Source organism: Rhinoderma darwinii, chromosome 6, assembly GCF_050947455.1.
Source record: "Rhinoderma darwinii isolate aRhiDar2 chromosome 6, aRhiDar2.hap1, whole genome shotgun sequence".
Taxonomy (NCBI): Eukaryota; Metazoa; Chordata; class Amphibia; order Anura; family Rhinodermatidae; genus Rhinoderma; species Rhinoderma darwinii.
In genome coordinates this window covers 5034344-5059027 of record NC_134692.1, presented here as the reverse complement: position 1 = coordinate 5059027, position 24684 = coordinate 5034344, and the positions used below count along the sequence as shown (strand labels likewise).

At 45.3% G+C, this 24684-nt stretch overlaps 1 protein-coding gene across 1 annotated transcript in view; it reads left to right on the top strand.

Moving 5' to 3' along the window:
• Positions 1-1186: 1186 nt before the first annotated feature.
• The window catches only part of LOC142656132 (band 4.1-like protein 5), a 46331-nt gene continuing 22833 nt past the window's right edge, over positions 1187-24684 (top strand). The window contains exons 1-4 of the mRNA XM_075831024.1: positions 1187-1248; positions 2712-2837; positions 16564-16750; positions 24588-24646. Of these exons, the coding sequence (XP_075687139.1) occupies positions 1187-1248; positions 2712-2837; positions 16564-16750; positions 24588-24646 (434 nt within the window). The remainder of the gene's footprint in view (positions 1249-2711; positions 2838-16563; positions 16751-24587; positions 24647-24684) is intronic.

The window sequence follows — 24684 nt, the reverse complement described above, 5'->3', positions numbered from 1 at the left end:
TGGGGGGCTCCTCATAAGTCCCGGTTGCATCACAGCGTTTGATGGTTTTCATAACTTCACTTGAGAAGATTTTTAAAGTTCTTGATATTTTCCAGATTGACCGACCTTCAAGGCTCTATTCACACGACGGTCCGAGTGTCCGCCGATAAAAACTGCCGTTTTGCATCCGTTCCAGTCCGGGTTTCCGTTTTTAAGGCCTTTATTCACACGACAGGGTCCGAGTGTCAGACGATAAAATCAACCGTTTTGGGCTATTTTCCCTGCCGGTTTGCATCTGTTCCGATTCCGTTCCGGGCCGTGTTGCCATTTTTAACAGCAGATTTTGACCCATTTTGCATCTGTTTTTTTCCCTGTCCGTTTTAAAATCGGATGAATTTCATTTGTAAATTTTTTGCCACACACTTCCCACTGTAGATACTGCCACAGCCCCCCTGTAGGTAATGCCACACAGCCCCCCTGTAGGTCGTGCCACACAGCCCCCTGTAGGTAATGCCACAGCCCCCCTTTAGGTAGTGCCACAGCCCCCTGTAGATACTGCCACAGCCCCCCTATAGGTAGTGCCACACAGCCCCCCTGTAGGTAATGCCACAGTGCCCCCTGTAGGTAGTGCCACACAGACCCCTGTAGGTAGTGCCACACAGGACCCTTTTACATAGCACCCCCCCATAGATGGCACCCCCCTACATTTCTGTAGATAGCACCACCGTTCCAGGAGAAGTACCTGACATATATGGACAGTGAAGTCAGGGACTTCTGGAGCGGAATCCCATACCCTCCTCCTCCTCCTCACATGCACTTTGCACTGTGAGGAGGAGAGAACGAGCAACGGAAGACACGGCCGTCACTCGGAACACATTCAAGTGATGGCCATGTATTACCCGGCCCCATAGACTTCTATGGAAGAACGGGCAAAAATAGGGCATGGCCCATTTATTGACGGCCCAGCTTCCCGGGGCCGTCAAAAAAATCGGTTGTGTGAATAGCTCCATTTGGGGTCTATTGTTCCTACAGTGGCCGTGTGACGGCCGGGAAACCCTGTCGTGTGAATAGGGCCTTATAGTAATGGTGGACTGTCGCTTCTCTTTACTTCACTGGTTCTTGCCATAATGTGGATTAGGACGGTAGTTGAATAGAAGAAGCGTGAATCCGACCTCTAGACAACACGACTGACGGTCTCTAACACGTTATGAAGAAACTCAACAAACAAACTCTTGACAAGGCAAAACTGATCATTGAAAACCATTCCAGGTGACGACCTCATGAAGACGATGGAGAGAATGGCAAGAGTGTGCGGAGCGTCATCAAAGCAAAAGGGGACGACTCTGAAGATTGTAAAATATAAAACATGGTTTGTTTAACACTTTTTTGTTTACCACTTAATTCCATATGTTCCATCATATAAAAAGATAAGAACCATGGAATGAAAAGGTGTCCAAACATTTGACGGGGAATGGTATGTATATATATGTGACAGCTGTGTTTGTGTGTATATATAAAAGTGTGTGTGTGTGTGTGTGTGTGTGTGTATATATATATATAAAAGTGTGTGTGTCTGTGTGTGTGTATATATATATATATATATATATACACACACACATATATATACACTGTACTGAGAAAAGTATTGGGACACCTCCATATGACACTACAGGAGCTTTTATGACGTCCTATTGTAAATCCTTAGACATTAATATGCAGTTGCTCCCCATTTTTCAGCTAAAACATCTTCCATTCTTCTGGGGGCTTTCAAAAAGATTTTGGGGTGTCTGTGGAAATTTTTACTATTCATTCGGATTATTATTGAGGTCAGACACTGATGTTGGGGGAGGGGGCCGGGCTCCTAATCTCCGTTCTAATTCATCACAAAGGTGTTGGATGGGGTTAAGGTCAGAGCTCTGTGCGGACAGTCAAGTTCTCCCCCCCCCCCCATGCCATGAAGCCCCCGGGCACAGTGTGGGGATGTTAATACCAGAGGAGGTCTGTACTCTGCAGTTATAGAGTCAGCGGGGTGTTGGTGACTTTTCTGCACTTGCTCCTCAGCACTCCCCCCCCCCCCCCCCCCGCTCTGTCACTTTACGTGGTCTGCACTTCGTGGCTGAGTTGCGGCGGTTCCCTCTACTTTACAATAATATCAGTCACAGGTGACGCAGAATATCGAGGAGGGAAGAAATGTCCGGAACAGACGTGTTCCCCCGGTGACGTCCTATTACAGGACCGCGCTGGAGGCCACTGATCTCTTTACCACGATCCGTTCTACCACTAATGTCTGTAACGTGACCGCAGGCCGAGTGCCGGATGTTATACACCGGGGGGGGGGGGCACCGGGATACAATGATTAAGAGAGGGGGGGGGCACTATTGTTTTCCATATAGTGTATGTGTGTCTGTCTATGAATGTAGATGACTGAGTTGTCTATAGTCCGCAGGCAGTTTAGGCCGTGGTCCATGTCCGTGGGCTTCCCCTCCACATCACGAGCAGCTGTATAAACAGACGAGCCTTCCCCTCCTCTCACGTCTTGTTTTTGTCCTCATCTTGAACACAGAACGCTGAGAGCGATTTATCAGTGGAAAAAACAATGAGACGGTTCCTTAGATGCAGGAGTCATATATATATATATATATATATCCGGGGTGTTTGTGGACAACGACTCCGCCCGTCCTGTCATTCATCTCCAATGTGCGCTGCTATTTTCGTTATTTATTTCTATTAAGATGTCACATTCAGCCGGACACTGAGAACGCGGTCAAATCGAATGCATCTAAAACAAAAAATGAAACTTTACAAAGAATCTCCCGTCATGTGTCCACAGCTCCTCTACAGATCTATGTGTCTCCATGGTAACAGACTATAAACAATTCCAATGTAGTCTGATCCTGCAGTCATATTATAAATAAGCTGCACGGAGACTTCTTGTAGCCGCTACTGATTGATTTTTTACTATGAATTGACAGCTGCAGTCCACAAGATTTCATGCAATTCCCTTTGGACTGCAGCTGCGGCTCAATAGTCAAAAATCAATCGGTAGCGCTACAAGAAGTCTCTGTGTGTTCCTCGCCTTCCTCCACACCCTCCGCGGCTGATAAAGAAGAAGAGGCGGAGGGTGCGAGGCAACGTGAGTGCGGGATGTCGGAACATTCCGGGAATCCTGGATCAAAAATGTAATTTCACAATATGTCACAACCTGAACTGGAAAGGTAAAGGTTCTTTTCCAGCGGCCGCTATTCAGCCGGTGCGGCGAGCGCCGATCAATGAGACATTGTTGATCGGCGCTCGTTTGCTCCTGTCACACGGATCTATAGATGGGGATGAGCGCTCGTTACTCCGATCTCCCGTCCCTGTCCATTATTATCATGTCGGCAGCGCGTCTCCGGTTTACACACCAAGATGCGCCGCCGACAACGACAATATTTTACTTTTTTAAAACGATACGACCGGCAGACGATCCAGTGTTTGCCCGTTTATCTGCTGATCGCTGCCGTTTTTACACAGGGCAATTATCGGCAACGAGTGTTATATGAACTAATGACCTGCCCGATATTCGCCCCGTGTAAAACCCCCTTAAGTGTAGCGTTCAGATGCGGGCGCCATCTCTTTACGTAATTAACTGTTGCGATGATTTGATACATATGTCACAGTGATAAGCCACGCCCATTTTTGGCGATTAACAAATGTATCATTTTTAAAAATAGGGAAAATTTGTAAATGCAGGAAACTGAATTAATCGACACAATACAAGAATTTGGCGCATCCCGGAAATCAATGCGGAGAGGAGCAGAAATCATCTCATACTATTTACTGCATCACTTAACACCTGATTTCCCCAATTCCCACAGGCCTCAAAATGGGTGACCCCGCTCATCACCACCCGAAAAGATAAGGTTAGATCCAGACATGACTCTCAGGACTAAATGCAACAAATAAGAGTCTATATAGATACACCCGGCAGCTCCATGGATTGTTATTTTTGGAACAATGTAGCTGGGTTTGGGATCAACCCTCTTCCAATTGTTTATACGATGGGGGTTGCATTCCAAATGGAAAGGTGTTTGACCCAAACTAGACAGTTTTTAATTTTTTTTTACTTCAAATGATCGCGGTGAAGTGGCGTTGCCCCTTTAAATTTTACAATGAGATTCCACAGACAGGTAGAAGTTTCAGCCTTTGCTCAGTACATGATCCAGACCTGGGACTATTTTATCCTCCTGCTGCAAATATTCTACGTGTCACATGACAATCCCTGGAGGAATCGGCGATCAGGGACAATTACCAGCCTTAGGGGACCGGACACTTATGAGTTTACTTTAAAATATATTTATTTAAAAGAGCTTTTTTATATATTATTATTATATATAATACGGGACTGGCCTCGTGCGCACGCACATCCTTCACCGTTTTCACGTCCGTTTAAAACGGATCCGCGTGTACGTTGTCACTCCGCGTGCTTCCGTTTTAAACGGTCCGTTAAATTCCATCTTGTGTGTTGAATGCTGGGAACTTTGGCACGCCCTGCCGTTGCTTAGCGACGGATCCGTGAAAAACGGACGGCACACGGATAGACTTCAATGGGCCCCGCGGTCACTGAACGACGGACAAAAGTAGGGCATGGATTAATGTTGACGGAATGGACGAACAGAACCGTCAAAACAACGGAAGTGTGCGCGGCCCCATAGAAATGAAGGTGTCAGGGTGATATCAGATAAAGAAAACGGATCTCACCCTGAAGAAAATAACTGAAGTGGGCGTGATTTGTGGGCACACACTGCACCCCTGGACGTGTCCGATATAATGACGGCTGTATTTTAGGCCCGGGCTCCACAGTATTTAACCATTCTCACATTTTCTGCAAACTTTGCTGGTATTTTTTAAGCTAAAATCAAAATTGAATCCAGAAGAGTAAAACTATAAGACCTTCATTTATATATTTCTTCTCTTTAAAGAGTCTCTGTCACCAGATTAGAAGTGCCCGGTCTCCTACATAATGTGATCGGCGCTGGAATGTAGAGAACAGCAGTGGCTTTTATTTTGAAAAACGATCATTTTTGAGCAAATTATGAGCTAGTTTAGATTTTGTTTCTTAAAGGGAAAGTGTCTCTAGAAATTTAATCATTCATACACTATTCAAAATTTTTTAATTTTTTCATGAGTCAGGAAATATTATAAATTAGATTCTAATTTATAACATTTCCCAGTGCTGGTCACTAGATGGAGCAATTCCCAAAATTGCAGCATTGCATGTGGTAAAGCAACCACATTGCTTTATGCTGCAAAATTTGGGAATACTCACTCGCTCTAGTGAGCTCTGAGAATCCCCCCTCCTTTATCCTGGCTAGTGCCGGGAGAAACGAGGGGATTGAACGGTCTAACCTCCTACACTGTGTGCCGCCATTTTTTGAGCTAACACACAGTGTAGAAGGTTTACATACACTAGTAAAACACACTGAAACACGAACATACATAGAAATCCCTTACCTGCTCCTGCGGTCCGTCCGCTTCCTCCTCTCCAAGTGCTTGCTTCAGAACACAAGTCCGGAAGCCACGACCGGAAGTCGTCATCTCACAGTCCGGCCGCGTCTTCCGGTCGACATGAACATGGCGCCGGATTTCCCTCTAGCGAAGACCTGACTTTTGGTCTGTGTGGGAGCGGCGCATGCACCGTTCCCACACAGACGGCGTACACTATAGTGAATGGAACGGCTCCCGTTATCATTCTCTATGGGGCTGTATGTGCCGTATTCCATGTCTGTATGTGTCGTTAATCGACACATACAGAGAAGAAAAAAAAAATGGCAGCCCCCATAGGGAAGAAAAAGTTAAAAAATATAAAAAAGTAAAACACAAACACACAAATAAATAAAAGATTTTATAATAAAATACTAAATGCAAATTGATATAAAAAATTTTTTTTCCGTGACACTCGTCCTTTAAAGACCAACTGGGCGTGTTTTTACTTTTGACCAAGTGGGTGTTGTACAGAGGAGTGTATGACGCTGACCAATCAGTGACCAATCAGTGAGCAATCAGTGACCAATCAGTGACCAATCAGTGATCAATCAGTGATCAATCAGCCTCATACACTTCTCATTGTTCCAGCCCAGCATGATCCACAGTCCAGTGTGATTGTGAAGTGAAAGAAGCTGGGCTGGAACAATGAGAAGTGTATGAGGCTGATTGGTCACTGATTGGTCACTGATTGCTCACTGATTGCTCACTGATTGGTCAGCGTCATACACTCCTCTTTACAACACCCACTTGGTCAAAAGTAAAAACACGCCCAGTTGGTCTTTAACCCCTTCCTGACATTTGACGTATCCATACGCCAAAGTCGGGTAGGGGACGTATGGAGCGTGCTCACGCAGTGAGCTCGCTCCATACGATGACGGTGTCGGCTGTATGTTGCAGTCGACACTTCAGAGTAACTAGCGGCATCGCGCTCGAGCGCGATCCCGCTAGTTTAACTCGTTAAATGCTGCGGTCAATACTGACCGCAGCATTTAAATCGTCAGAAAGATGAGGGCGACCCCTTCTAACAGCTCATCGTGCCCCCCGCAACGCAATCGCGGGGGGGCGATGGTTGCTATGGCTGCCTGGGGGCTTAATGAACGCCCCCAGGTCCGCCATCTTTGTACACCTATTAAGCCCTGCCTCTGGCCTGTCAGAATCACGGTATACAGCAATACATTAGTATCTAACGATCGCTGGTTGAAGTCCCTAACTAATAAAAAAAGTAAAAATGAGTTCAATAAATTTTTTTTTGGTGTAAAAAATTTTTTTAAATTAAAAGTTCAAAAAACCCCCATTTCCCCCCTAGAGCATAGTAAAAAAATAAATAAATAAACACAATTGGTATCGCCGCGTCCGCAAAAGTCTGAACTATTACAATATATAATGATTTAACCCGCACGGTGAACGCCGTAAAAAAAATAATTGTAACCGCCAGAATGTCTATTTTTTGGTCACCTCATCTCCCACAAAAAATGAAATAAAAAGTGATCAAACCGTCGCATGTACCCCAAAATGGTATTATTAAAAACTACAGCTTATCCCGCAAATAATAAGCCCTCATACCACTTAATCAAAAAAGTTATTTTCTTTTTTACATGTAGAAGTAGCAAAATATAGAAAAAACGATATATATTTGGTATCGCCGCAATCGTATTGACCCGCAGAATAAAGGTAACATGTTGTTTTAATTGCACAGTGAATTCAGTAAAAACGAAGCGCAAAAAACCATGGAGGAATCGCTGTTTTTTTCATTTTCTACCCCACAAATAATTTTTTGCCCGTTTCCTAGTACATTATACGGCACAATAAATGGTGCTACGAAAAACTACAACTCGTCCCGCAAAAATCAGCCCTCATAGGATTATATAGACGGAAAAATAAAGACGTTATGGCTTCTGGAATGTGGGGAGGAAGAAACGAAAATGAAAATCTGAAAGTTGTTTACGACGGGAAGGGGTTAAGAAACTAAAGCTAAAATTGCTCAAAAATTATCGTTTTTCTAAATAAAAACCACTGCTGTTCTCTACATTACAGCGCCGATCAGACTATGTAGGAGACAGGGGGGCGCTTCTAATCTGGTGACAGAGACTCTTTAAGTTCTGTTAATACATGCAGAATCTGCATCAAATCTGCACTGTGTGAACAAGGCCTAAATCTCCCCCAGAGTTCTTATTTTATAAATATCAGGAACAGAAAACAAATAACAAACAAAATAATAAATTATAATATAATAAACAATATAATAGATAAATATAAATAATAATGTAATAAATAATACAATGAAGAGATTTCTTCTGTCCCAGTATCCGATAGTTTTTGGGAGAATTCCTCTTCCACCCCTCCCCCTCTGTGGACCCCACTTGCCGCTGGGCGGTGTCGCCCTTTTAAGCCCTCGGCTCCTGCTGCTCCAGACGCCATTTCCTGGGAGATGTGGAGAGTGGAGCGGGTATCACCGTCCGCAGCCGGGACCGCACGCCGAGGTGAGCGCTGCATGGAGAGAACACGTACGTAGCACAATGTATCAGTCTGAGATCCCCCGATACAATGTAACGACCCCCCTGCTGCGCAGCACTTGCTGCCCCGGACCGTGTGGGGAGCGCAGCGCTTGTCTGGAGCTCAATCCCAGGAGCCTCCGTGTTGTCAGATCTGTTATTATGATCCAGGTTGTGGCACAGTCCGGGCTGTTCAGTCTGGAGATCGGCCACAGAGCTGCAGTCCGACCCAGAGCCCGATCTATCCCATAATGAGCAGCTGTACGATCAGAACCGATCCATAGACCGATCTATCCCATAATGAGCAGCTGGACGATCAGAACCGATCTATAGACTGATCTATCCCATGATGGACATCTGGACGATCAGAACCGACCCAGAGCCCGATCTATCCCATAATAATCACCTGGATGATCCGATCCATGTCCAGGATCTTTCCAGTCGTTTCTAATATATCAGATAATAATCGCGATCTCCGGCTCCTCAGCGCTCGTGGCGTTTTCTTGGGCTGGGTCACATGGTGCGGCGGTAACGGTGCGACACGCAGTTTTCCACAATCTATGCCGTTTTCAGATTGATTTGCGGAGGAATATCGCGGTTTACCTGCAAAACCGTGCGACAATTAATCATTTAAAAACCGCAATGAATGAACTGGCGTTATACTAAAAAGTGCGGAATCGTTCATTGTTTCGTGTCATGTGACCCCTCCGTCCGCGTCTGTCCTGGGGTCACGCGGCTCCGTGGACTGAACGATCGTTGTTCCAATTTATCACTAGTTTTGTTAATGGAAATCTGCGCGGCGGACGTTTATCTGTAAGATTGTGGCGTTTACTATAGAAAAATCCACGTGAGACCATACAAGGCGCGATATTTCCCAGCATGCACCATCCATAGGGACTACTGTCTGTCGCTCCAGTCATGTGTGATATTCGTATTGGCGGGAGAGTAGTCTGTGATTGGCTCGGACCTCATGCCCCTGACCCATCCCCCGTCTCACGTCCTCATAATATCCGATTTATTTCATGTTTTAGTTTCTTATTTTTCTGTTTGACTTTCAACCACTAAACGTTCCGTTCCGAGCCCCCCCCCGTTCTGTTCGGCGTCTGTAGACATTTACATGCAACGCGTTTCCACTGCTCCCATGAAGACCGATGTGTCCCCATGGTTACAGACTACAAGCGACCCCTGTGTAGTCGGGTCCTGGTTTGTGTTCCCCTCTGCTGCTTGTTAACCCTTCGAGGGCACTTCTAGTCGCAGAGTTGTACATAATGAAGTCTATGGCCGTCTTCCCAAATGTAGCTCAGAGACTTCTTGGGAGCCTGCCAGGGTGGGGGGTCCCCTCCTGCTGGTGAGTGGGGGGCACATCCTACATGCGCCATCTATGACACATCAGCAGTGGGTACAATTCAAGGGGCCGCTCAAATTCTTGCCCCCGGGAAACCCTTTCTTTGCTTGTGTTTTGTAAAGAGTAACGGTGTCACCTAAAGCAGTGCAGTGACCCCCCCCCCCCCTGTGATTGATTGGCTGCAGCCTGTGATTGGCCTGTGATTGGCTGCAGCGGCGGTCACACAGGATGAAACGTCATCCCAGGACGCCGGCCTGGAGGAAAAAACGCAGACTTCTGGGTAAGTAAGATTTTTTTTTTTATTTATTTTTTTATTAATTTGCGTAAACGCTGCGGTTTGTTGCGGGATTTACCTCCTATTGAATTTAATGGGGAAAACCGGCTACAAATAAGCAGCGTTTACGCAAATACAATTCACATGCTGCGGAATAAAATTCCGCACCGCAGGTCAATTTCTGAGCGTTTTTTCTGCTCCCTATTAACTCAGCACGCGGAGATTTTTTTGATCTCATCCACTTCGCTGCTACTGTATTTTCTGCGGATTTTACGCAACGTATTCCGTTTTGAAAAACTCGCTGTATTTACGCAACGTGTGAACTCTTCCCCCCTCCCCGCAAAATTCTTACGTGAAATTAGTCCTTGGTGCAAAAAAGGTTGGGGACCGTTGACCTAAGGAACACTCCACCTGCGGTCCGTCTTACCTCTATTTGCTGTGCAGGTGAATATAATCTATTGCTCCCTGTTATCAGCCATTCAGGGTTGAGGTGGACTGTAGTGAGCTTCAATTGGGGACAGGTGACCGGAACTGCAGAAACCTCCCCTGCCCCATGATCCTATGTCCTGCCTCCTCGTCCTCTTATAACGCTGCTGCTCCTTTAAGGACGCTTTCATACGTAACACTACGTTTTAGTTTTTTGTTACAGTTTACAATAGTTTATTGATGATGATGCAGCGGGGGAGGGAAGGCTGTGTGATAATGGGGGGGGGGGCAGACTGTCAGCTGTGCGCTACATTGTATCCCATTATCTGTATACACGTTACGCCGCCGCTGTGTTATCTGTGTGGTGGGCCGGGGCAGGACCTGGGCAGCGGGTATTAGATGGATCACACGGAGGTGACGACTCAGAAACCATCCAAATAATAAAACGGGGGAGGACGGAGATCATTCTATTATCTGTAACTGTTCACATCCGCGTCATCTTTCCGTCGTGATTTCTTCTGCTGACCGCTAAAGAAACGCACCGGGCCCGGTCATCTGTGTAGAGGTTTGCACCGACCCCTCAGTAGTTCTCCCTGGCACCATGGCATGCTGGACTGAGCGGGGGCTGGGCACATCACCTCCCACCACAGTCCTTATCCTCAGCACCTGCTATATCTGCAGTTTATAATGAGCTCTACTTATGATTAGGTCTATAGCGGGGGTTAGTGTTGTCAGGCCATGCTGAGAGTTGTAGTTTCACTACAGGTTAGACGCTACCGGTCTGTGGGCTCCTCTGCCATTACCTGAATGATCCGTTTAGTATTAATACTTCCACTGTTGCTGTAGATAATTATCTGCTGGGAGTGATTGTCTCCTCACCGTGACTGCAAACATGATCAGTGAACTTCCCAGTGATGGAGAGCGGGGGCAGGGTTATCTGTTTCGGGGCAGGGTTATCTGTTTCGTGACTGTGATGATCTTTGTTCTGGGTGTTTGCTCAGGTGACTCTGCTGCAGGTGAATGTCTCCTCCTGTGTCTTCCAAAAGTGATTGTTAAAAAGGGGTCGTCCGTTTTCTGGGCATCAATCACTGAGGGACCAAGGAAGATGCCGCCCATCATTGTTACCTGCAGGACCTAATCCCTGCAGTTCTATAAGCCGTTCATATTTTAGAGGAGCAGCCGCAGTCCCGTCATTATGATTCTACAGAAATATTGGGATTTCAGTTTTTTTTTTGTTTTTTTTCGGCTCCAATTTTTGGTGTAATATAGAGGAGCTGTTAGCTCTCCTGTGTGGTGTAGTATAGAGGAGCTGTCAGCTCTCCTGTGTGGTGTAGTATAGAGGAGCTGTCAGCTCTCCTGTGTGGTGTAGTATAGAGGAGCTGTCAGCTCTCCTGTGTGGTGTGGTATAAAGGATCTGTCAGCTCTCCTGTGTGGTGTAGTATAGAGGTGCAGTCAGCTCTCCTGTGTGGTGTAGTATAGAGGAGCTGTCAGCTCTCCTGTGTGGTGTAGTATAGAGGATCTGTCAGCTCTCCTGTGGTGTAGTATAGAGGATCTGTCAGCTCTCCTGTGGTGTAGTATAGAGGAGCTGTCAGTTCTCCTGTGTGGTGTAGTATAGAGGAGCTGTCAGTTCTCCTGTGTGGTGTAGTATAGAGGAGCTGTCAGCTCTCCCGTGTGGTGTAGTATAGAGGAGCTGTCAGCTCTCCCGTGTGGTGTAGTATAGAGGAGCTGTCAGTTCTCCTGTGTGGTGTAATATAGAGGATCTGTCAGCTATCCTGTGTGGTGTAGTATAGAGGAGCTGTCAGCTCTCCTGTGTGGTGTAGTATAGAGGAGCTGTCAGCTCTCCTGTGTGGTGTAGTATAGAGGAGCTGTCAGCTCTCCTGTGTGGTGTGGTATAAAGGATCTGTCAGCTCTCCTGTGTGGTGTAGTATAGAGGTGCAGTCAGCTCTCCTGTGTGGTGTAGTATAGAGGAGCTGTCAGCTCTCCTGTGTGGTGTAGTATAGAGGATCTGTCAGCTCTCCTGTGGTGTAGTATAGAGGATCTGTCAGCTCTCCTGTGGTGTAGTATAGAGGAGCTGTCAGTTCTCCTGTGTGGTGTAGTATAGAGGAGCTGTCAGCTCTCCCGTGTGGTGTAGTATAGAGGATCTGTCAGTTCTCCTGTGGTGTAGTATAGAGGATCTGTCAGCTCTCCCGTGTGGTGTAGTATAGAGGATCTGTCAGCTCTCCTGTGGTGTAGTATAGAGGAGCTGTCAGCTCTCCTGTGTGGTGTAGTATAGGCGAGCTGTCAGCTCTCCTGTGTGGTGTAGTATAGGCGAGCTGTCAGCTCTCCTGTGTGGTGTAGTATAGAGGAGCTGTCAGCTCTCCTGTGTGGTGTAGTATAGAGGATCTGTCAGCTCTCCTATGTGGTGTGTTATAGAGGAGCTGTTAGCTCTCCTGTGTGGTGTAGTATAGAGGAGCTGTCAGCTATCCCGTGTGGTGTAGTATAGAGGAGCTGTCAGCTCTCCCGTGTGGTGTAGTATAGAGGAGCTGTCGGCTCTCCTGTGTGGTGTAGTATAGAGGAGCTGTCAGCTCTCCTGTGTGGTGTAGTATAGAGGAGCTGTCAGCTATCCTGTGTGGTGTAGTATAGAGGATCTGTCATCTCTCCTGCGTGGTGTAGTATAGAGGAGCTGTCAGCTCTCCTGTGTGGTGTAGTATAGAGGATCTGTCAGCTCTCCTGTGTGGTGTAGTATAGAGGATCTGTCAGCTCTCCTGTGTGGTGTAGTATAGAGGATCTGTCAGCTCTCCTGTGTGGTGTAGTATAGAGGAGCTGTCGGCTCTCCTGTGTGGTGTAGTATAGAGGATCTGTCGGCTCTCCTGTGTGGTGTAGTACAGAGGAGCTGTCTGCTTTCCTGTGTGGTGTAGTATAGAGGAGCTGTCAGCTCTCCTGTGTGGTGCAGTATAGAGGATCTGTCAGCTAACCTGTGTGGTGTAGTATAGAGGAGCTGTCAGCTCTCCTGTGTGGTGTAGTGTAGAGGAGCTGTCAGCTCTCCTGTGTGGTGTAGTATAGAGGATCTGTCAGCTCTCCTGTGTGTGTAGTATAGAGGATCTGTCAGCTCTCCTGTGTGGTGTAGTATAGAGGATCTGTCAGCTCTCCCGTGTGGTGTAGTATAGAGGAGCTGTCAGCTCTCCCGTGTGGTGCAGTATAGAGGAGCTGTCAGTTCTCCTGTGTGGTGTAATATAGAGGATCTGTCAGCTCTCCTGTGTGGTGTAGTATAGAGGAGCTGTCCGCTATCCTGTGTGGTGTAATATAGAGGATCTGTCAGCTCTCCTGTGGTGTAGTATAGAGGAGCTGTCAGCTCTCCCGTGTGGTGTAGTATAGAGGATCTGTCAGCTCTCCTGTGTGGTGTAGTATAGAGGAGCTGTCAGCTCTCCTGTGTGGTGCAGTATAGAGGAGCTGTCAGTTCTCCTGTGTGGTGTAATATAGAGGATCTGTCAGCTCTCCTGTGTGGTGTAGTATAGAGGAGCTGTCCGCTATCCTGTGTGGTGTAATATAGAGGATCTGTCAGCTCTCCTGTGGTGTAGTATAGAGGAGCTGTCAGCTCTCCCGTGTGGTGTAGTATAGAGGATCTGTCAGCTCTCCTGTGTGGTGTAGTATAGAGGAGCTGTCAGCTCTCCTGTGTGGTGTAGTATAGAGGAGCTGTCAGCTCTCCTGTGTGGTGTAGTATAGAGGAGCTGTCAGCTCTCCCGTGTGGTGTAGTATAGAGGATCTGTCAGCTCTCCTGTGTGGTGTAGTATAGAGGAGCTGTCAGCTCTCCTGTGTGGTGTAGTATAGAGGAGCTGTCAGCTCTCCCGTGTGGTGTAGTATAGAGGAGCTGTCAGCTCTCCCGTGTGGTGTAGTATAGAGGAGCTGTCAGCTCTCCTGTGTGGTGTAGTATAGAGGAGCTGTCAGCTCTCCTGTGTGGTGTAGTATAGAGGAGCTGTCAGCTCTCCTGTGTGGTGTAGTATAGAGGATCTGTCAGCTCTCCTGTGTGGTGTAGTATAGAGGAGCTGTCAGCTCTCCTGTGTGGTGTAATATACAGAATCTGTCAGCTCTCCTGTGTGGTGTAGTATAGAGGAGCTGTCAGCTCTCCTGTGTGGTGTAGTATAGAGGATCTGTCAGCTCTCCTGTGTGGTGTAGTATAGAGGAGCTGTCAGCTCTCCTGTGTGGTGTAGTATAGAGGAGCTGTCAGCTCTCCTGTGTGGTGTAGTATAGAGGAGCTGTCCGCTCTCCTGTGTGGTGTAGTATAGAGGATCTGTCAGCTCTCCTGTGTGGTGTAGTATAGAGGATCTGTCAGCTCTCCTGTGTGGTGTAGTATAGAGGAGCTGTCAGCTCTCCTGTGTGGTGTAGTATAGAGGATCTGTCAGCTCTCCTGTGTGGTGTAGTATAGAGGAGCTGTCAGTTCTCCTGTGTGGTGTAGTATAGAGGAGCTGTCAGCTCTCCTGTGTGGTGTAGTATAGAGGAGCTGTCAGTTCTCCTGTGTGGTGTAGTATAGAGGAGCTGTCAGCTCTCCTGTGTGGTGTAGTATAGAGGATCTGTCAGCTCTCCTCTGTGGTGTAGTATAGAGGAGCTGCCAGCTCTCCTGTGTGGTGTAGTATAGAGGATCTGTCAGCTCTCCTGTGTGGTGTAGTATAGAGGATCTGTCAGCTCTCCTGTGTGGTGTAGGATAGAGGAGCTGTCGGCTCTCCTGTGTGGTGTAGTATAGAGGAGCTGTCAGCTCTCCTGTGTGGTGTAGTATAGAGGAGCTGCCATCATGGATTGTTCTCTGGTGCGATGTGCTGCAGACGAGTACACGGGTGGGGAGGTCTGGAGAAACGATGGTTCTGTCGGCACGGGCGTCGTGTTTGTGCCCAGTAGATGTGTAGGGGGTTTGCTGCCCTGTTGATGATGAAGGTGCGGCTTCTGGGTCCCCATCATTATAACATGTATTTTCGTTTTGGGGCGTTATCTTGATGTCTGTTTTATCCCGGATATTTCCGGCGCAGTGCCGTTATCGGGATTCTGTTAGAGGTAAACTCAAGCACTCCTTAGGTTAATTTGCAATGAAGTGTTTTTATTTAGAATAAGGCAATACATAACGTTTCGGCCGCTGGTCCATAGAGAATAGTCTTGGTGTACGACGCTAATTGTATAAGTACCGAGTACCGTGGTTATGCGTCTATTCTCTATTGACCAGCGGCCGAAACGTTATTAGTTATTGCCTTATTCTAAATAAAAACACTTTCTTGCAAATTAACCTAAGGAGTGCTTGAGTTTACCTCTTTTATATTTACGGGGTGGGACCCCGACCCAAAGCACCCAGAAGAACTTGCAGTGCCACAGATTTTGATCAACATTATCTGGATTCTGTTATTGATAAAGTGGCAGCGTTGTCTGCAGAGCTTACAATCTGAATGTTACATCACTGACACGCAGGCTAGAGATGGCGAATATAACGTTATTCTAATCAATCACCAGGATCCTCCCACTTATCGAGGCTCCTCCTCCATCTTTGTGCAGCAGTTTCCTGATCTTTTTTGGTTTAGTTGCTTGTATTTTATAATCTGTCGTCCGTGTAATAGGAATCCGCTCTCCATGTACTGAATCCTGCTGATCTTGTGTTCTACACAGCAGCCAATCTGAACAAGCAGAGCTGCAGTGTAAAGCATGGAGAACAAAGTAGCATACTGATCCTCCAGTGGATTCCAGACTTGCTCAGACTCCAATAGATATTACAGCTAAGCCGGAGTCACTGATTATAGCTGTGCCCATACGCGGTATAATGGCCGCTGTACGGAGCCGCCTCTCCATGTGTCCCTGGCTGGTAGCGGCCGCCGCCTCTCCATGTGTCCCTGGCTGGTAGCGGCCGCCGCCTCTCCATGTGTCCCTGGCTGGTAGCGGCCGCCGCCTCTCCATGTGTCCCTGGCTGGATGCGGCCGCCGCCTCTCCATGTGTCCCTGGCTGGATGCGGCCGCCGCCTCGCCATGAGCCCATTCTTCGGTGCAGGTCAAGACATTCCTGTCCGTCCTGTGAGGTGTGAATTCCCCTGTAACTCATTCTGATTCTCGCGCTTTGTGTTGCGTTCGTGCGCAGTGCGATATTCTGCTTTATCGGCGCTAATGTTTGACTATGGGATATGGCGCTGTTTTACGTCCCCGCGGTCGGGTGGAGCAGTGATCACCGCCGGCTTCTCCCCCTGTAGTTTGGTGTCCTTTATCTGCAGGTTTGGGGGTGACACCGTTCTCCGTGTTGCGACATAAGACTCCGTCTCGTTCTCTTACATTTATTTGGTGAAACCGGTTTATATCTGGGGATGAGTCACCGGTTTCTGCAGATCTCTTGCCGTAGACAGCAGCAGCGGGCGGCGTCAGCGTCTCCAGTGACGGCCTCTCCGCTCGTTCACCTCCTCAGTTCAGAATCCGTCTGCGGTGACAATTGTCGCTGTCACTTTAAAGATTTATCATTTTACTTTTTTTTTTTTTTTTTAAACGTATAAATTTGGGTTTTTTACGCTTTTTCTTTGTTTTCTGCAGCCAAAAGATGTTGAGCTTTTTCCGGCGCACGCTTGGGCGCCGGTCCATGCGCCGGCATGTGGAGAAGGAACGTTTTCGGGAAGCCCAGAGAGCAGTCACCCACATACCAGCCGCTGGAGATGCCAGGTCCATCATCACATGTAGAGTTTCCCTCCTGGATGGAAGTGACGTCAGCGTGGATCTGCCGGTGAGTGTTATATTTAAAGGGACATCACCCAATTAAAACTCATTTGACCGTCGTCCTGTAATTTTCCGCCATTTCTCAGTCTCTGCAGCTGCAAAGTGACGACCACTAACTACAGGGACACCCAACTTTCTCCAGACCCTGAATGCATTTAAATTAGCTTTTTTTAAAGTTCCCCCGTCTTGTAGTCCGATCATCTATACAACATTTTAGGTTTTATACACTGTGCGCTCATTTATTTTCTTAAAGGGATACGAACACTGCAATCTGGTTTTCTTCCATTTGCTGTGCAGTCTATTGATTCCTGTTATCAGCGGTTCTAGGCAGAGGTCAGGCTGAATATAGTACAGCTGTATACGATCTATAGTTCTCTGTTATCAGCCAATTCAGGCTATTGAGTTGCTGACCATTGACAGGAGGTATAGAAAGCTCCCCGTCCCCATGACAACTACTGTATGTCATTTATCTCCAGTACTATTATATCCTCCAGAGACATTACATCATATGTGTGACTGATATCAGCCGCTCCTCTTATATCACTCCAGTACTATTATATCCTCCAGAGACATTACATTATATGTGTGACTGATATCAGCCGGTCCTCTTATATCACTCCAGCACTATTATATCCTCCAGAGACATTACATCATATGTGACTGATATCAGCCGCTCCTCTTATATCACTCCAGCACTATTATATCCTCCAGAGACATTACATCATGTATGACTGATATCAGCCGCTCCTCTTATATCACTCCAGTACTATTATATCCTCCAGAGACATTACATTATATGTGTGACTGATATCAGCCGGTCCTCTTATATCACTCCAGCACTATTATATCCTCCAGAGACATTACATCATATGTGACTGATATCAGCCGCTCCTCTTATATCACTCCAGCACTATTATATCCTCCAGAGACATTACATCATATGTGACTGATATCAGCCGCTCCTCTTATATCACTCCAGTACTATTATATCCTCCAGAGACATTACATCATATGTGTGACTGATATCAGCCGCTCCTCTTATAACACTCCAGTACTATTATATCCTCCAGAGACATTACATCATATGTGACTGATATCAGCCGCTCCTCTTATATCACTCCAGCACTATTATATCCTCCAGAGACATTACATCATATGTGTGACTGATATCAGCCGCTCCTCTTATATCACTCCAGCACTATTATATCCTCCAGAGACATTACATCATATGTGACTGATATCAGCCGCTCCTCTTATAACACTCCAGTACTATTATATCCTCCAGAGACATTACATCATATGTGTGACTGATATCAGCCGCTCCTCTTATATCACTCCAGTACTATTATATCCTCCAGAGACATTACATCATATGTGACTGATATCAGCCGCTCCTCTTATAACACTCCAGCACTATTATATCCTCCAGAGACATTACATAATATGTGTGACTGATATCAGCCGCTCCTCTTATATCACTCCAGTACTATTATATCCTCCAGAGACATTACATCATATGTGACTGATATCAGCCGCTCCTCTTATATCACTCCAGCACTATTATATCCTCCAGAGACATTGCATCATATATATGTGACTGATATCAGCCGCTCCTCTTATAACACTCCAGCACTATTATATCCTCCAGAGACATTACATCATATGTGACTGATATCAGCCGCTCCTCTTATATCACTCCAGTACTATTATATCCTCCAGAGACATTACATCATATGTGTGACTGATATCAGCCGCTCCTCTTATATCACTCCAGCACTATTATATCCTCCAGACATTACATCATATATGTGACTGATATCAGCCGCTCCTCTTATAACACTCCAGCACTATTATATCCTCCAGAGACATTACATCATATGTGTGACTGATATCAGCCGCTCCTCTTATAACACTCCAGCACTATTATATCCTCCAGAGACATTACATCATATGTGACTGATATCATCCGCTCCTCTTATATCACTCCAGCACTATTATATCCTCCAGAGACATTACATCATGTGTGACTGATATCAGCCGCTCCTCTTATATCACTCCAGCACTATTATATCCTCCAGAGACATTACATCATATGTGTGACTGATATCAGCCGCTCCTCTTATATCACTCCAGTACTATTATATCCTCCAGAGACATTACATCATATGTGTGACTGATATCAGCTGCTCCTCTTATATCACTCCAATACTATTATATCCTCCAGAGACATTACATCATATGTGTGACTGATATCAGCCGCTCCTCTTATATCACTCCAGTACTATTATATCCTCCAGAGACATTACATCATATGTGTGACTGATATCAGCCGCTCCTCTTATATCACTCCAGTACTATTATATCCTCCAGACATTACATCATATGTGTGACTGATATCAGCCGCTCCTCTTATAACACTCCAGCACTATTATATCCTCCAGAGACATTACATCATATATGTGACTGATATCAGCCGCTCCTCTTATAACACTCCAGCACTATTATATCCTCCAGAGACATTACATCATATGTGTGACTGATATCAGCCGCTCCTCTTATATCACTCCAGTACTATTATATCCTCCAGAGACATTACATCATGTGTGACTGATATCAGCCGCTCCTCTTATAACACTCCAGTACTATTATATCCTCCAGAGACATTACATCATATGTGACTGATATCAGCCGCTCCTCTTACAACACTCCAGCACTATTATATCCTCCAGAGACATTACATCATATGTGACTGATATCAGCCGCTCCTCTTATATCACTCCAGTACTATTATATCCTCCAGAGACATTACATCATATGTGACTGATATCAGCCGCTCCTCTTAGATCACTCCAGTACTATTATATCCTCCAGAGACATTACATCATATGTGTGACTGATACCAGCCGCTCCTCTTATATCACTCCAGCACTATTATATCCTCCAGACATTACATCATATGTGTGACTGATATCAGCCGCTCCTCTTATAACACTCCAGTACTATTATATCCTCCAGAGACATTACATCATATGTGTGACTGATATCAGCCGCTCCTCTTATATCACTCCAGCACTATTATATCCTCCAGACATTACATCATATGTGTGACTGATATCAGCTGCTCCTCTTATAACACTCCAGCACTATTATATCCTCCAGAGACATTACATCATATGTGTGACTGATATCAGCCGCTCCTCTTATAACACTCCAGTACTATTATATCCCCCAGACATTACATCATATGTGACTGATATCAGCCGCTCCTCTTATAACACTCCAGCACTATTATATCCTCCAGAGACATTACATCATATGTGACTGATATCAGCAGCTCCTCTTATATCACTCCAGCACTATTATATCCTCCAGAGACATTACATCATATGTGACTGATATCAGCCGCTCCTCTTATATCACTCCAGTACTATTATATCCTCCAGAGACATTACATCATATGTGTGACTGATATCAGCCGCTCCTCTTATATCACTCCAACACTATTATATCCTCCAGAGACATTACATCATATGTGACGGATATCAGCCGCTCCTCTTATATCACTCCAGCACTATTATATCCTCCAGAGACATTACATCATATGTGACTGATATCAGCCGCTCCTCTTAGAACACTCCAGCACTATTATATCCTCCAGAGACATTACATCATATGACTGATATCAGCCGCTCCTCTTATAACACTCCAGTACTATTATATCCTCCAGAGACATTACATCATATGTGACTGATATCAGCCGCTCCTCTTATATCACTCCAGTACTATTATATCCTCCAGAGACATTACATCATATGTGACTGATATCAGCCGCTCCTCTTATAACACTCCAGTACTATTATATCCTCCAGAGACATTACATCATATGTGACTGATATCAGCCGCTCCTCTTATATCACTCCAGCACTATTATATCCTCCAGACATTACATCATATGTGTGACTGATATCAGCCGCTCCTCTTATAACACTCCAGCACTATTATATCCTCCAGACATTACATCATATGTGTGACTGATATCAGCCGCTCCTCTTATAACACTCCAGTACTATTATATCCTCCAGAGACATTACATCATATGTGACTGATATCAGCCGCTCCTCTTACAACACTCCAGCACTATTATATCCTCCAGAGACATTACATCATATGTGACTGATATCAGCCGCTCCTCTTATATCACTCCAGTACTATTATATCCTCCAGAGACATTACATCATATGTGACTGATATCAGCCGCTCCTCTTAGATCACTCCAGTACTATTATATCCTCCAGAGACATTACATCATATGTGTGACTGATACCAGCCGCTCCTCTTATATCACTCCAGCACTATTATATCCTCCAGACATTACATCATATGTGTGACTGATATCAGCCGCTCCTCTTATAACACTCCAGTACTATTATATCCTCCAGAGACATTACATCATATGTGTGACTGATATCAGCCGCTCCTCTTATATCACTCCAGCACTATTATATCCTCCAGACATTACATCATATGTGTGACTGATATCAGCTGCTCCTCTTATAACACTCCAGCACTATTATATCCTCCAGAGACATTACATCATATGTGTGACTGATATCAGCCGCTCCTCTTATAACACTCCAGTACTATTATATCCCCCAGACATTACATCATATGTGACTGATATCAGCCGCTCCTCTTATAACACTCCAGCACTATTATATCCTCCAGAGACATTACATCATATGTGACTGATATCAGCAGCTCCTCTTATATCACTCCAGCACTATTATATCCTCCAGAGACATTACATCATATGTGACTGATATCAGCCGCTCCTCTTATATCACTCCAGTACTATTATATCCTCCAGAGACATTACATCATATGTGTGACTGATATCAGCCGCTCCTCTTATATCACTCCAACACTATTATATCCTCCAGAGACATTACATCATATGTGACGGATATCAGCCGCTCCTCTTATATCACTCCAGCACTATTATATCCTCCAGAGACATTACATCATATGTGACTGATATCAGCCGCTCCTCTTAGAACACTCCAGCACTATTATATCCTCCAGAGACATTACATCATATGACTGATATCAGCCGCTCCTCTTATAACACTCCAGTACTATTATATCCTCCAGAGACATTACATCATATGTGACTGATATCAGCCGCTCCTCTTATATCACTCCAGTACTATTATATCCTCCAGAGACATTACATCATATGTGACTGATATCAGCCGCTCCTCTTATAACACTCCAGTACTATTATATCCTCCAGAGACATTACATCATATGTGACTGATATCAGCCGCTCCTCTTATATCACTCCAGCACTATTATATCCTCCAGACATTACATCATATGTGTGACTGATATCAGCCGCTCCTCTTATAACACTCCAGCACTATTATATCCTCCAGACATTACATCATATGTGTGACTGATATCAGCCGCTCCTCTTATATCACTCCAGTACTATTATATCCTCCAGAGACATTACATCATATATGTGACTGATATCAGCCGCTCCTCTTAGAACACTCCAGCACTATTATATCCTCCAGAGACATTACATCATATGACTGATATCAGCCGCTCCTCTTATATCACTCCAGCACTATTATATCCTCCAGAGACATTACATCATATGTGACTGATATCAGCCGCTCCTCTTATAACACTCCAGCACTATTATATCCCCAGAGACATTACATCATATGTGTGACTGATATCAGCCGCTCCTCTTATATCACTCCAGCACTATTATATCCTCCAGAGACATTACATCATATGTGACTGATATCAGCCGCTCCTCTTAGAACACTCCAGCACTATTATATCCTCCAGAGACATTACATCATATGACTGATATCAGCCGCTCCTCTTATATCACTCCAGCACTATTATATCCTCCAGAGACATTACATCATATGTGACTGATATCAGCCGCTCCTCTTATATCACTCCAGCACTATTATATCCTCCAGACATTACATCATATGTGTGACTGATATCAGCCGCTCCTCTTATATCACTCCAGCACTATTATATCCTCCAGAGACATTACATCATATGTGTGACTGATATCAGCCGCTCCTCTTATATCACTCCAGCACTATTATATCCTCCAGAGACATTACATCATATATGTGACTGATATCAGCCGCTCCTCTTATATCACTCCAGCACTATTATATCCTCCAGAGACATTACATCATGTGTGACTGATATCAGCCGCTCCTCTTATATCACTCCAGTACTATTATATCCTCCAGAGACATTACATCATATGTGTGACTGATATCAGCCCCTCCTCTTATATCACTCCAGCACTATTCTATCCTCCAGAGACATTACATCATATGTGTGACTGATATCAGCCCCTCCTCTTATATCACTCCAGTACTATTATATCCTCCAGAGACATTACATCATATGTGTGACTGATATCAGCCGCTCCTCTTATATCACTCCAGTACTATTATATCCTCCAGAGACATTACATCATATGTGTGACTGATATCAGCCGCTCCTCTTATATCACTCCAGCACTATTATATCCTCCAGAGACATTACATCATATGTGACTGATATCAGCCGCTCCTCTTATAATGCTCCAGTACTATTATATCCTCCAGAGACATTACATCATATATGTGACTGATATCAGCCGCTCCTCTTATATCACTCCAGTACTATTATATCCTCCAGAGACATTACATCATATGTGTGACTGATATCAGCCGCTCCTCTTATATCACTCCAGCACTATTATATCCTCCAGAGACATTACATCATATGTGACTGATATCAGCCGCTCCTCTTATAATGCTCCAGTACTATTATATCCTCCAGAGACATTACATCATATGTGACTGATATCAGCCGCTCCTCTTATAACACTCCAGCACTATTATATCCTCCAGAGACATTACATCATATGTGACTGATATCAGCCGCTCCTCTTATATCACTCCAGCACTATTATATCCTCCAGAGACATTACATCATATGTGTGACTGATATCAGCCGCTCCTCTTATATCACTCCAGTACTATTATATCCTCCAGAGACATTACATCATATGTGTGACTGATATCAGCCGCTCCTCTTATATCACTCCAGTACTATTATATCCTCCAGAGACATTACATCATATGTGTGACTGATATCAGCTGCTCCTCTTATATCACTCCAGCACTATTATATCCTCCAGAGACATTACATCATATGTGTGACTGATATCAGCCGCTCCTCTTATATAACACTTCAGCACTATTATATCCTCCAGAGACATTACATCATATGTGACTGATATCAGCCGCTCCTCTTATATCACTCCAGTACTATTATATCCTCCAGAGACATTACATCATATGTGTGACTGATATCAGCCGCTCCTCTTATATCACTCCAGTACTATTATAGGCGGAGTGTTTTAGGTGCTGTGGTCCCTTTAATAATCATAGGGGGGGGGGGGGGGTTGGGTTGGTTCCTCCTGGTTTTCTCGCTGTTCTGGCGTCTCTTATAACCGCGGTCCGGGAGAGCTGGCGACGCGTCTGTCACGTTATCAGTTCCTTCATATTGAGCGCAGATCAGAGGCAGAACTCCCCAGTAAATATTAATCCTTGACTTATCTGTATCTGGGAAAGCTGAGTGACCCATATAGTAGACATGGCAGCCTCTGCCACCAGCTTTCCTGAACAGCGGATCAGTCTGCTCTTGCCGTGACATGGGGGGATTGCTGTATTGGGGGGCAGTCACAGTTTTTTGATCATGCGGTTTTCATGGCGTTCTTTCCTTTGTTACCTGCGCGCTGTTCTGCACAGACTGATACGATGTCCTCCGGTTATGTCTCATTCTCAGCTGATGGATACGATGAGGTCATGTGACCGGGCGCGGTTATAATTACCTCATGAATTGTTT